The sequence below is a fragment of the Lissotriton helveticus genome, chromosome 2_1 (assembly GCF_964261635.1).
Source record: "Lissotriton helveticus chromosome 2_1, aLisHel1.1, whole genome shotgun sequence".
NCBI classification, from domain to species: domain Eukaryota; kingdom Metazoa; phylum Chordata; class Amphibia; order Caudata; family Salamandridae; genus Lissotriton; species Lissotriton helveticus.
The window spans coordinates 1,588,723,938-1,588,738,960 of NC_136059.1; the positions used below are offsets into that span (position 1 = coordinate 1,588,723,938).

Sequence of the window (15,023 nt, forward strand, 5' to 3'; positions counted from 1 at the left end):
TCAGAATCCCTCAATTTGGATTGGTCCTAAGGTAGGCTTTGGGTAACACACCAATCAGAACAGACTATTTGGAGGCCTTATTTACATCTCTGGGCACCGCCTAGCAAGATTGGGGTTCCCATGAGAAAATAGCGCAGAATACATTGAAAGAATACATTTTAGCAACATAATGGAACAATATCGTGATGCTGCGGGGCGAAGGTACAGCTTCCCAGGGTGGCTTCTGGTATCAACCTTCTTTGGCAGCAATTCAATGCCATGATGGCTCCTGGCGAGTCTGCGCACAAGTACCCTCCAAGATGGACTCCCCAGCCCAGCACCCCTCCGAGTCGAGGATACATGAAAAGTAAGCGAAAACAAATTAATACATAGAAACAACGATATGAAAACACATCATTGGGTTTGTACTTTCAACTTATCACTAAAATTTATACTTATGCAGTCTAAATGTTAGCTACATATACACGGGCACAAGAGCAATGGCACGAGCAGTACCACGTTATTGCCAAAGCTATGTATTACGCATGCGCAACTATTTCCCTCCAAACCTGCAAACACGTCAGGACACGTGAGTGTGACTGACGAATGCGCAGGAGCTATTTCAAAGCAGCGGCCATTTTTAGGACTCAAATTAATCGTATTAGAAATACACATAGGCAAGCTTCATTGATTTCGTTTCAACATGAAATAAACGTTAATAAGACGTACAAATTATTACTTGGTTATACATGGACGAGGTTCATGACAAAAGCAAGTCGCAAATGCGAAGCTTTGCTTCATCACTTCCATAGCTGTGAGGGGGACTGCTGGTCCTTCTTTTTCATGGCTGGTGTTCTTTTTGATTATGTCTTGGTTTTGAAGGTGCACCTGTCCAACAGACCTACTATTTGTAATATGCGATTACATCTGCCCAGGAGAGACTGACCAGAGACTCTGGAATATTCGTAGGCGGCACCTCTCTGGTCCTGTTGCTCAGGGCGGGGTGGGTCCCACCACTCTGGCAGTGTCAAAAGGCTCTTCCATGCGCTTTGTGGAGCACTGGCTCGAAGGGCAGTAGGCAGAGCACAGAGACTTGGAAAAGAGGAGAGATGTGAAACAAGAATTGGTGAAACCAATAAGGTTTACCTACGCAAGCGCTATTGGCTTTGCCAATATGTTTTAGCAATGCTGTACACCATAATGACTGCTCTTCAGCATGGTAAAAGTTCGTGGGGTAAAAGACCTTTGGGGTGGAGTGTCGTAAAGTGGAGTAGAGTGGAGTGTTATAGTGTTATGGAGTGGCGTAGAGTGGCATGGAGTGAAGTAGAGTTGAGTGGTAGGAGTGAAGTGTTGTGCAGGGAGTAGAGTGTAGTAATGTGGGAGGGCATAGAGTTGAGTACAGTGTCAGAGTTGAGTAGAGTGTTGTAGGATGGAGTGGCATCGAGTGTCTTAGAGCGGTTTAGTGCAGAGTGGAGAATCATCGGGAGTGTTGCGTAGAAAGAAGTAGAGTGTTGTAGAGTGGAATAGACTGTCATAGAGTGGAGTGGCGTGGAGCACTGTATTATAAAACAGAGTGGAGTGAAGTGGCATGGAGTGTCCTAGAGGGAGTTGCATAGAGTGTTGTAGAGTGGAGTAGTGTCGTAGAATGGTATAGAGTGGAGTAGAGTGCTGTAGAGTGGAGTGGCATAGAGTGGAGTAGATTGTCATTCTAAATACCCTTGTCATTGGCCCAGTATTATATTTCCTCAGGGTCTTGTAACCCTGAGTACACCTTTTTAATGCACCGCTTTGTAGGAGCACAGTCCTAGACTAGCGCTTTGCCGTGCTTGATTTAAACATACCAGAGAATGCACAGGATGGAACCTAAGATCTCTTATTTGTTAAATTCCTATCTTCCTTGCTTTTGCAATGGCTAGATTCCCTTAGGCAAGGATCACTGGCAGCGCTGCTCTGACATCACTGACGGAAGAGAGCCACTGCAGCAGTAAGGAAAACAAAGTCAGTTTAAGACCTGACTTACACTGGCTGCCTGGAGAGAGCAATGTCTGCCATGAGTCTGACGTAAGGTGCAAAGATCTGACATCCTCCGTTGAACGTCAGAACAGGTAACTAGAGTCATGCTGGCAGAGCAGTTTAAATGAGAGGCCGGGACTTGCAATGCTGGAGGTCAATTTTAAAACAAAGTCTAGACTGGCTTAAGTTGACTCCAGCCTGGGCCTCTCACACACCACCAGTGATGTGGCAACCAGACCTGACTGGCACAACTTGAAAGAGCCACTACCCAACTCTGAGAAAAGATTGGGGGGGGTTGCTTCACCCCATACACACCCTGTGAAGATACGCCTCTGTCCCTGACCTTCAACTGCCAGCCCAATTCGCATGAGAAACTGTACTGTAATGAAGACAAGGTATACTTCAGGAGTCGTCTATATACTGTAATTTAAGTGTCATAGATATATTTTAGAAATACTGTTTCTCTATGTGCAATCACATTACAACAACAAGAACTGTTGGTTTTGCCAAAGCCTGTTAAATGGTGTGTCATCCCTAATTGGGATAACAACTTTTTTTTTTGTGCAGTGGTCTGTTCCTGCAGTCTGGTGTGAAAATATACTGCAAACTATCACTAAATGTAAACTGTAAGTGGCTTGAAAGCATGCTGACTCTCATTACTGATTTTGGGCTTATTTCAATCTCTGCACCAAGACTGTGACAGAGAAGAGAGACAAAATGAATTCCTCACGGTCCAAGCTGATGTTTTCTGGATCTGAATGAGAGACTGCAAACAGTTTTCCCAAACTGTGTTAGGGCATTTCTCTCCTGGACATGACCATACAAAACAATGACGTCACTGCATTCTGCTTCCACACTCTGGAGATGCTGAAGACGATCTTCAAATGGCTGCTAAGCAACTCTAGGAAACTATTACCTATGCCCTAATCATCAGCAAGTTGGACTATGGGGCCACTCTCTATGCCGGGATCACCAAACAACAAATTAGAAGATGACAAATAATCCAGAACTAAGCAGCCAGACCCATCCTCAACTCCCATCACACCACTCCTCAGGGAACTACATTGGCTCTTGATACACAATTGGGATCAATTCAAACTCCTCACACACACATTGAAGGCACTACACAACTCAGGCCCCACCTACCAGGACAGTCACATCTCCTTCAGTTAACCACCCAAACACCTCTGCTCAACAAGACCCCTACTGGCACACACCCCACCCATACACAGAACCAGATCAGGACAAGCATTTTCTTGCATCGCTCCCAAAGTGTGGAATGACCTCACACTCCACATCAGAGCTTCCTCCTCTCTTGTTGAGTCCCACAGGAAACTGAATACTTGGCTTTTTAATTAACCAACCTACCATAGGCAGGGCTTGGCACACACACAACTGCTCAACACCAGGATACCCTCACGGGTGATAGTGCACTTTACAAATATATATAACATATTCAAAATTCTTTCTGCTTGCCTCAACTTCATTAGCTCATTTTCTCAAATTTCAGTTGGTTTTAGAATGAGATATACATTGTATTCAACTCACAAGGAGCCTTCTGATACTGTAAGAACTACCACTTAGATAATACCGATTTGTTGCTTCAGAGTATCTGACTGGCATTCGAAGACATTCAGGAGCTCATTGTTTGGTGAAGGAGGGAATTGAATGAGACGACGGGTTGAGGGGTGCCAAATCAAAAGATCCTGATGCTGTGGCCTTCTACCATTCCTGGCATAAGGTTACTGTACCAGTTCTGTCAGACGAGTATGTTTTTTGGTGAACAAGACTCAAGTTATGAGTGTTCTGGAAGGGGGCGTATTTGTCTCTGGTTGTGGGACCTTATGTGTGTGTTACATTTTTGTACCTCTTGCTGTAAACTCCCCTTGGTCTCCCAGCATGTGAATGTGTAGCTCCTTCTTCTAAATATCCTCCCCGAGTTATTAGACCCTAGGCTTCGGTATGCCTATTCAGGTCAACAAGCTCTCAATGGAGCACAGAAGTGTACCTGTGATCACCCCTACCAAATTGAGCTAGTTTGGGCAATTTTGTCTGTTGCCTGCACAATGCAAATCTACACAGTGGGGGTGGCCATGTTTACTGCTCTCACCTGAACAAAGGGATGTGTTGCATCTTTCTCAAAGGTAGCTACTCTATCTTTTGTTCCAGAATTAATTTTGTTATTCCTAACCAAGGATGATTACTCCATATGTGTTTTTCCTCAAATCAATTTACCTTATTCCATTCCATTAAATTTTAAAAACACCAACACAACCAACATGTTGATATCTAGAGTAACCTCCTTTGAGGAAGAAGTAATTGCATGACGAACCATTGGTGTTTGCTGCTGAAAGTTTGAGGCGTCGGGTATATTTTCTCTTTAGCCCAGGCCATTTGAACTTTTCAAAGGGATCTGTTACCTCCTCACCCCATGCATCCTGTCCAACTTAACAAAAGCCCCTGAAATAGACGCTGATTGGTTGAAAGACTGTCTGGACAAGATTTAGAACCCTTAGATCCTCAATGCAGAAGCTGTCAGTCGTGCCAAAATTTGTTTGCTCTCTGTTGGGCCGACGACGCCTGAAATGGCAGAAACCGGTCCCCGGAAGCTTGTTTCCTTCCCAGTACAAGAATTGGCTTGGTAGTTTGGTTTGCCCTGTTCCCATCATGCACTGGGACAGGAACAGACTAATTTGCATATAGCCAAGTTCTGAGCTGGGATGGTGCAGTGAGCTAAAAAACGGCGATGGATCAAGCCCTGATCTTTGGACTGGGTAAGAGTGGTCTGCTTAATTCAGGCACTCTGTTCATCACCACCCCCTTTTCTGAATCATTTTGTCCACCATAAGCGTGGAAGGGTATACTCAGATGGGAGTCCCTTGCTCATTGCACCATCAGGATTCAAGCAAGCCGGGCGACGACGCCTGAAATGGCAGAAACCGGTCCCCGGAAGCTTGTTTCCTTCCCAGAACAAGAACTGGCTTGGTAGTTTGGTTTGCCCTGTTCCCATCATGCACTGGGACAGGAACAGACTAATTTGCATATAGCCAAGTTCTGAGCTGGGATGGTGCAGTGAGCTAAAAAACGGTGATGGATCAAGCCCTGATCTTTGGCATGGGTAAGAGTGGTCTGCTTAATTCAGGCACTCTGTTCATCACCACCCCCTTTTCTGAATCATTTTGTCCACCATAAGCGTGGACGGGTAAACTCAGATGTGAGTCCCTTGCTCATTCCACCATCAGGATTCAAGCAAGCCGGGCCGACGACGCCTGAAATGGCAGAAACCGGTCCCCGGAAGCTTGTTTCCTTCCAAGTACAAGAATTGGCTTGGTAGTTTGGTTTGCCCTGTTCCCATCATGCACTGGGACAGGAACAGACTAATTTGCATATAGCCAAGTTCTGAGTTGGGATGGTGCAGTGAGCTAAAAAACGGTGATGGATCAAGCCCTGATCTTTGGACTGGGTAAGAGTGGTCTGCTTAATTCAGGCACTCTGTTCATCACCACCCCCTTTTCTGAATCTCTGTTGGGTGGGCGCACATTCCAGGTGACCGCCACAAAGTTGTGGAACAACCTGCCGCCTCTCTTAAGACAGGAACAAACTCTCCTCAGTTTTAGAAGGAAATTAAAAACATGGTTGTTTCAATGAGAAGCGGAGTTCCTGCAGCTTAATCTGTTCTGTTAGGAGGGTTAGGCCAGCGCCGGGACACTCGTCTAAGTAACCGCGCGCGCTTTACAAATACCCCCTATAGCATAACATATAACATAACATTTACATTGGCTGGTGATACCAAGGGATTTGTGCCTTCACTATGAGCATATTGTGTTGTTCCTTAACATTGGCCTGGAAAGACACATTTTGATTTAGTGAGCTTCCTTCAAATTTTCAAGTGCTTCAAAATCTCTTGGTGGCTGGTTTGCCTGGCAATTGCTTCATTTAAAGCTGCATTTAAGCTGACTTTGTAACCTAGGAAGTAAGTTCACCCCTTGACTAAAGTGAATCATTGTGCAGCAGCACGCACAAGAGTAATGGCACTGTGGCTACTTTCCAGTAGGAGTGAGGGCCAGAATACAGGTCTGAAAAAGAAAGCCTGTAACATTGATGTGACAGAAGGACACCGTTTTCCTATCCTTTAATGTGCCCTTGACTGACAAGTAAACTTGTCTTCACCAGCAGCATACCTTTTCTTAATTTATCCTGTGTATCTAATGCAAAAGTTACTGGCTATTTGCCTAGGAGTACTGTCATCCTTAGCGGACAAACCCTCCAGAGACACAAAGGCTGGAAATCGTGCAGGCTATGTTATGCCTTCAAAGAGGACTTTTTAGGTCGAAGCACGACCTGCATTCAATGCGTAAGCATTGATTGCAGTGTGCTTCGACAACTATTGCTACCCGTTTTGGGGAATGTGGACACGAGAGGGTGCACGAGCGCAGATTTGCTCAGTTTTGACCTCGTGAGCGCGCACGGCGCCGTGCCCCTCTCGTGCCTCATTCCCTTGCGCAAACACTCTACACTCACGCATGCGCACATACACAGCCATACACAGGCATACACACACGCAGACCCACGCGCACACACACAGACACACGCACAGACACATTCGAACACACACAGACACACGCGCGTGCACCCCCCCTCCCCAACCCCAACCACTTACCGGGCTCTTTCGGCGTGTTCCGTGTCTCCTCTGCAGCGCTGGTCGGGCACTCACCGGGCTGTTGCTGGGGATCGGGCTCCTCTCTGCGGCAGTCTCGTCTCGTCGCGGCACCAGGGGGCAGGGGGCTCCCTCCATCACCTGGGAGCCCCGGGCTGCGGAGAGGCCATCAGTCTGCCGGCTTAATTTCTTCCTCGGCGGCGGCGGCGGGCGGGACTTCCTGCCGGATTGCAGGCCCCGCCCCCGTCTCAGCCAAAAGTGCCTGACTTCCGGTTTTGACGGAGCAGGGCTGCGGCGGTGATTTCTTTTTTTTTTCTATTTCTTTTTATTTTTTTTGCTTTCCGGTCTGCTATTGGTCTTTATGTATGTATTTGTTTTAAAGGGAGCATACCATAGGTCAGAGGCGGGCGCATAGCTCCGCCCCTGACCTATTGGTGTCTGTTACGCGCATTTCACGCAGCCCTCGCGCACCAATGGCCATATATCATCAATTATCGCGGGTGTCATGGCTGCCGCGATTCGCGCGCACCACTCTAGAGCATCTTTTATTTTTTTCTTCCATTTCATGGCAACGCTCTTTCGACATCTCTGTCCCCTGCGCCGGGAAGGGGCGTCTGGCAGCACCCCGAAGCATAACAGTAGCCCCGCAGTCCACAACCTCGCAGCCATACTGAGAACTGGTCCCCTCAGCAGGGCGTAACAATCACGGACCAAGGGGGTGATGCGCAGCGCCTCTGACACCCCGGGTCTGCCCTCGACACAGCCTGGCTCCAGCAGCGTGCAGCGGGATGCCCTGTGTGTAGGAATGCAGCCCGGCTCCTGTGAGGACCCTCCCTCCCACCCCTGCCTCCGTCTTGTCCCACCCACCAGCCCTGGTACACGAGGCACCAGCCAGGAGCTGTCTGTTCGCATTTGGCCTGGCACGAATCAGGCGGGCCCCTTACACACGTCGGGATCACGGCCCCGGAGAGCTGCGCCATATGCAGCGCCAGGCAGCGGGACGTGCACCTGGCCCTGGAGACCTGCTGTGCCAGCTCCGCCCCGGACCCCTCTTCATGGTCCCTGCGCCGGGAAGGGGCGACTGGCAGCACCCCGAAGCACAACAGTAGCCCCGCACTCCACAACCTCGCAGCCATACTGAGAGCTAAAGAAGGATAGCGTTTCTGTTCTTGCTTATTTATAAGCAGAAACCGTGGCTCTGCTGTGAGATCAGTGTAACTTGACGGCGTTGTGCTACATGTCTGTGAAACTTGCGACTTCTAGGTTACAAGTCCGATTTGGTTTGTTACGTTATGCTCTTTAACCACTTATTGGGCGCAGAGCATCCTGTTGTATACATCTACATTAACATTCGTTTCGATAGCGAAGACCAATATGACTTGCATTTGAATAACACCTGCAGTTCTGAAATACTTCCATTACAGCCCAGCGAACAAAATGTGCTGCGTAACGTCACGTTGAGGTTTATTAAATCCACACACTTTTCTCTCCCCAGGCAACGGGTTGACAAACAGAGTCGATTAGGCAATTTTTATTTTAGTGTTCTGAGAATGCCAGATCTTGGAACTGCAGCCCTTCTCTCTCACTCTTTCTCTTGCCTGTTTTTGGGAGGCTCAAGCTTACTGTCTTCCGTGAAACAGCCCCCCCCCCCTGTAAATTCAGGCATAAGGAGGACAGACCTCCATTAGCCTGGCCTTTGAATGTTTCCTTGCACTGTTGACTCGGATAGAACAGCAGGTTGCTGTGCAGATGTAGACATTTGAGAATCCTTTTGGTGTTTGTAGGCTACCAAGCAAAGTTAATTTCCCAGTGAAAAATGTATTCCACGTCAGTAGAATGTGAAAAGGGACAAGGATAATGTTGCATCGCAGCTGCCTTTGATGGTATTTGTTTCAGAATAGAAATGTCAGGTGCCTACAAACTTATTCTTGTATAGCTTTATGAATGTATCATGTGTCTGTGGAAGGGCTTTAGATGAGGCGGTGCTTCTTTTTAACAAATACATTTTTAGTCTTTGGGTGACATCATGTTCGATGATCACTAAAGTTTTTCAAGGATTCGAGCACTGCAAACTTTAAAGGAAGTGTATAAACGATTACTGTGCTCCAGGAACGCCCTCTACTCCAGGGTGCAGATTATCATAATCGAAATGAAGAACAAGTTCATAATCAACTTGTGTACCTGGGCACAAGCATATGCTGAAAATCAGCCCCAATTTTTTCAAGACGCTGTTTCACTATATTTCATTCAAAAAAATTGTTCTTTATTTAATTATCCATGTTTGGTAACGACATTCAAATGTTGCATCACATGTAATATCCAGCCAAACGAATTAATTGTTTCAAATTCACAAATATTTGTAGACTTGGCCTCCCATGGCCTCCCGATGCATTTCGGCGCTACACTGCGCCTTTATCAAGGGATCTGTAATTTAAATGTCCGTAATTAATACTACATCCTGAGTCAACAACAAAAACTACTACTCGCTACATGTCGAGTTAACTAAACTTACTTCTGAAGGTGTTAAGAAAAACTAATACATTTAACCAATGGTTATCTATTCATAGCAATGCGAGCGTTAACTGCGTACCGGAAAACTAAGATACAAACTTGCATGTATATTATCACCACCCTCTGGGGAACAACACTACCAAACCTACTGCGTGGTAGTAAGCTAATGGCTGCAAAAAGGTAGCTGGGGCCCTAAGCCCAACGACTGGTAAATGATCTAAATTGCGGAGCTTCCTGCTACTCTGCGGGAAGCACAGGGGGATATATCCCGTGTTTAAACTATCCGCCCAAAATTACTCGTGACGATTATTTAAGCTAACGCTGCTTCCCTTACGCTACGGTTCCTAGGGCTTCTCCTAACAGAGGGGCTTACAGGAGTGAGTAAAAAACCGCTCACAGGAGACTGCTCCTCACGGACGCAAGCATCACAGCGTGGCAGGTGACCTATGGCGGAAGTGGGTGGGCAAAGTTAATCTCGCGGCTCAAGCGCTATGAATTCTGGGACTTGTATGCTATTAGTGGTGTTCTACGTTATCTTTGCAGTGAAAGCAACAAACAAAGCCCATCATACAATGCATTGACAAGAAAACAGATTACAGTTATAAATAGCAGAGAAATTCCACCCTCTCATTGAGGCCAAACGGTTTGAGAGATTTCAAACGATAAATCCAATGATTCTCTCTCTTCAAGAGTTGGGTTTTGTTTTGTTGTTAACCCCTTCATGCTTATCCACTATTTCCAAAATACATGCTTTCAGTTCTGTAATGTCATGTTGAGCGTAAGGGAAGCAGCGTTCGCTTAAATAATCGTCACGAGTAATTTTGGGCGGATAGTTTAAACACAGGATATATCCCCCTGTGCTTCCCGCAGAGTAGCAGGAAGCTCCGCAATTTAGATCATTTACCAGTCGTTGGGCTTAGGGCCCCAGCTACCTTTTTGCAGCCATTAGCTTACTACCACGCAGTAGGTTTGGTAGTGTTGTTCCCCCGAGGGTGGTGATAATATACATGCAAGTTTGTATCTTAGTTTTCCGGTACGCAGTTAACGCTCGCATTGCTATGAATAGATAACCATTGGTTAAATGTATTAGTTTTTCTTAACACCTTCAGAAGTAAGTTTAGTTAACTCGACATGTAGCGAGTAGTAGTTTTTGTTGTTGACTCAGGATGTAGTATTAATTACGGACATTTAAATTACAGATCCCTTGATAAAGGCGCAGTGTAGCGCCGAAATGCATCGGGAGGCCATGGGAGGCCAAGTCTACAAATATTTGTGAATTTGAAACAATTAATTCGTTTGGCTGGATATTACATGTGATGCAACATTTGAATGTCGTTACCAAACATAGATAATTAAATAAAGAACAATTTTTTTGAATGAAATATAGTGAAACAGCGTCTTGAAAAAATTGGGGCTGATTTTCAGCATATGCTTGTGCCCAGGTACACAAGTTGATTATGAACTTGTTCTTCATTTCGATTATCATGTTCGATGATGTCATTACTGAACTTGTTACTGACAAAGTCTTATCTTTGTCTACCGCTCAGCATTAGTACGATAGTGTGTAAACGAGTAGACAGTCGTGCATTAAAAAATAAGTGCTCGATATTTAAAGCTTAGAGAAAGGAAAAGAGCATATAAACATCCAGGAGCTCTTTGGTGGTAGCAGCAATTTATTAGTACTCTGGCACTGGTTTGTTTTCATACATCTTGTTAAGGCCTCTATCACGATTGCAAGTGAGACTCCAATGGGCAAAACAGAAAAGCTGCATCCTTGCATGGGGAAGCAGGCACGGTTTGCATTTAGAACATGTACCAAATAAGCAGTCATATTAAATCAATTGTAGATCCATCAGTAGTAGTGCAGTCAATTATGATTTCCGAGGGACTTCCTAGCCCACAATCTTGTACAGAACGCTAAGACACATGGTCGGTATTCTCCAAAGAAACAAAGGAGGGAACCTGCTGAGCTAGGTAGAGACCTGAAAGACCACACAGTGACCGACCCTGACCATAAACGTTGTGTTGTTTCAGAAACGTTCTAGGCAGTATTTATTCAAAAATTAAAACAAGACTCAATTGACACAAACGAAAAACTTGCATAAACAATATCACATTAACACTATTTACATACTTTACATCCTTTGTTTACATCTTGGTGGGGACAGAAAAAACACTGTGTACAGAAGTAGTCGTAACACCAGACATCACACTGGCAAATTGGCCTCCTGATTTACCACCATCTTGCTCTTCCTGATTGCTTACGTCAGGCCCCCACGTACACTCAATCCACTTAGGAACCTACGCACTGTTGCCAAAGCATGGAACAGTGCCAGCTTACATGCTGACCCAAACCATGGCAAAGGCATCGCCCCTGGCACTCTTAAAGAGATGAGCCTGGGAAGTGTGCCAAACGTGGTTCTCTAGTGCAAGTGCCATATTCCCAAACCCCCAGGACACTCTGTGGAGAACTTGCAAAGGGCCAGACCTCTACGTAAAGGTCCCTACCAGCCCCCTGTCACCTTTAGTACTACAGAGGCTATACTTGGGTAAAACAGCCAGGTCCCAGACATGCCCTTAGTTGAGGTATGATGTCGCAGGTATCAAGCAGGGGGAAAACAGAAACGCTAGCCTCCTCTTTTAGTAGCTTTAACAAGAAAAAAACACGTCCACGCTTCAGATTTTCCAAAACATATAGTAGCCACTTCCCCGACACAGAAGACACGTTCTAACTTTGCAGCTATGTTTATGGCAGGATAGAATTGTCTTTCAATTTTCATCATGAACCCGAACTTTCATTTTTTTAAAAAAAACAATTGATCCTGACCGATTTTTACTATACATTTGACTTTCTGGTAATACTGCATAAAAGACCAATATTGACTGTTAAAGTGACATTTGCAGATTTTAAAACGTAAGACTAGAGAACGATTTTTCGGAAAAGCAGATGTGCTTGCATTTTTCTTTGTCATGGGTGTTACTATGATTATTGACTGTTTTTGGTCTCTAGGAGCTTGATTTTTATGTAATGAGCCTTACAACTCGGTTCAGTATATCTCAAATTTTATTTCAAGTATTCATACGACAGTTACAACCTTGGGTGCTAGATACACCTCGGATTTTACACAGATTTTACTAGTTCACAACAACTGATACACTGCCTCCCGCCTTGCACTGCTGCATGCCTCACACTGCTGCGTGCCTCACACTGCTGCGTGCCTCACACTGCTGCGCGCCTCACACTGCTGCGCGCCTCACACTGCTGCGCGCCTCACACTGCTGCGCGCCTCACACTGCTGCGTGCCTCACACTGCTGCGTGCCTCACACTGCTGCATGCTGCACACTGCTGCACGCCTCACACTGCTGCACGCCTCACACTGCTGCACGCCTCACACTGCTGCACGCCTCACACTGCTGCACGCCTCACACTGCTGCACGCCACACACTGCTGCACGCCACACACTGCTGCACGCCACACACTGCTGCACGCCACACACTGCTGCACGCCACACACTGCTGCACGCCACACACTGCTGCACCCCTCACACTGCTGCACCCCTCACACTGCTGCACCCCTCACACTGCTGCACCCCTCACACTGCTGCACGTCTCACACAGCTGCACACCACACACTGCTACACTCCACACACTGCTGCATGTCTCACACTGCTGCACGCCACACACTGCTGCACGTTGCAGACCACACACTGCTGCACGCCACACACTGCTGCACGCCACACACTGCTGCACGTTGCAGACCACACACTGCTGCACGCCACACACTGCTGCACGCCACACACTGCTGCACGCCACACGCTGCTGCACGCCACACGCTGCTGCACGCCACACGCTGCTGCACGCCACACGCCGCTGCACGCCACACGCCGCTGCGCGCCACACGCCACTGCACGCCACACGCCGCTGCACGCCTCACGCCGCCGCACGCCTCACACTGTCGCACGCCTCACACTGCCGCACACTGCTGCATTACTCGCACTGCTGCATGCTGCACACTGCTGCACGCCTCACACTGCTGCACGCCTCACACTGCTTCACGCCTCACACTGCTTCACGCCTCACACTGCTTCACGCCTCATACTGCTGCATTACTCACACTGCTGCACGCCGCACACTGCTGCACGCCGCACACTGCTGCACGCCGCACACTGCTGCACACCTCACACTGCTGCACCCCTCACACTGCTGCACCCCTCACACTGCTGCACGCTGCCTGGCCACACACTGCTGCACGCCGCACACTGCTGCACGCCGCACACTGCTGCACGCCGCACACTGCTGCACGCCACACACTGCTGCACGCCACACACTGCTGCACGCCACACACTGCTGTACGCCACACACTGCTGCACGCCACACACAAACATCTTTTACTTGCAAAATGTGTTTTCTTTTTCTCAAACTGTAAATCAAAGTCACAAACACATATTTTACGTACATCGCAGAATAAGAACGAACGTGGGACAGGTAGGCTTTTTTTAAATTTATTTATTCGTTTTTACTTTTATATAGCGCAAACTTTACCCGCAGGTATCAGAGCGCTTTAAATCAGCATGCTTATAACAAGCAAGACTAGCACTCTATATTACTGCCAACTTTGCTTAGCATAAGCAACAGCTAACCATTCACAAACAATGTTTATATACCAATTGCAAATTAAAAAAAAATTCATGCAAAGCATTGTCATTTACAATGCCAGTAACTCAAACTTTAATGCTGCGAGACCTATTGCATTGTAAATGCTTGTTGAATTTGGTTTGCATATGTCCCGCATTAAAGAAAGCAAGCCTCTCTTTGTTAAGACTGATATTCAACAAGAGGGGGATTTGCACCTGCCGAACCACAATAATGAGAAGCCTTGACCCTAAGTTGAACTGCAAACTTTTGACATTTTTGCAATTTCATGACAAATTACTCAAACAGGCTTCCGAGGGCACAGCTCTAGTACGAGAAAGGGGTCCGCATAATGATTAAACAACAAGAAGGGTGTGAGCAGAAGACAGTTGTATGACTCTTTTAAAATGTTGGACTCTGGTATTTTACACAAATCGAAATAAAACTTAACTTGTCATCTCCACACACAATGATACTTTATAACAACTCATTCGAAAGTTATTGGTCATTTATTTGAAGAAAACGAAACAATAACACCTGAGATGCTAAATGATTTTATTATTTTGTATTGTTGAAATAATAATGTGAACGTTTAAGAAATTGACAAACCAGAAAATTAACCATGAATTGTTTTATTCAAAACTGTTTTTATTATTTGGTATTATCTGTAAAATATTGTGACGGTTTTTATTAACTTATAACAATCATAACAATCAAAAAATGAAATTGAAACTGACATTGTTTTCACTGTCAAACACAAGTAACACAATATGCCAGGCTTTCCACTTAACACTGCAACTTTCTGTCTCCATCTTCAAACCACTCCTACATCCTTCTCCTCTGTTAGACTTAAGAATATGCAAAGGAGCGAGAGCAAATATTCACCTTTCCTCATGTTTTTGTTGTCTTGCAGCTATGGCTTAGTTTTGCTCCAGTCGCTGACATTACTGCAAAATTCTTTGACATCACCATGGACCAAGTCAACTGGTTATCACAAGTATACCTTATAGTAGCCATCCCAGTTGGGCTTTGTACGATGTGGGTGCTGGATATAATGGGACTCAGAACTGCTGTAAGTTTTATTTAAAATACCTAAAATATATGATATTTTGTCGTAATGTGTCTGAACCAGGTTATGTTATTTGAAATAACAGTGTCAGAGGGTAGAGCACTCATTTACATATGCTGTTAGATTGATGATGAATAATCAGGATTGTATTAGAGATAATT

The 15,023-nt window shown here is 46.0% G+C and overlaps 1 protein-coding gene across 3 annotated transcripts in view; it reads left to right on the forward strand.

Moving 5' to 3' along the window:
* Window positions 1-15,023, forward strand: part of SLC49A3 (solute carrier family 49 member 3) — a 484,926-nt gene that overhangs the window by 334,579 nt on the left and 135,324 nt on the right. For all 3 annotated transcript variants that reach the window (XM_078676555.1, XM_078676556.1, XM_078676554.1), the window contains exon 2: window positions 14,707-14,865. In XM_078676555.1, the coding sequence (XP_078532681.1) occupies window positions 14,764-14,865 (102 nt within the window). In that variant the 5' untranslated portion in view covers window positions 14,707-14,763. The remainder of the gene's footprint in view (window positions 1-14,706; window positions 14,866-15,023) is intronic.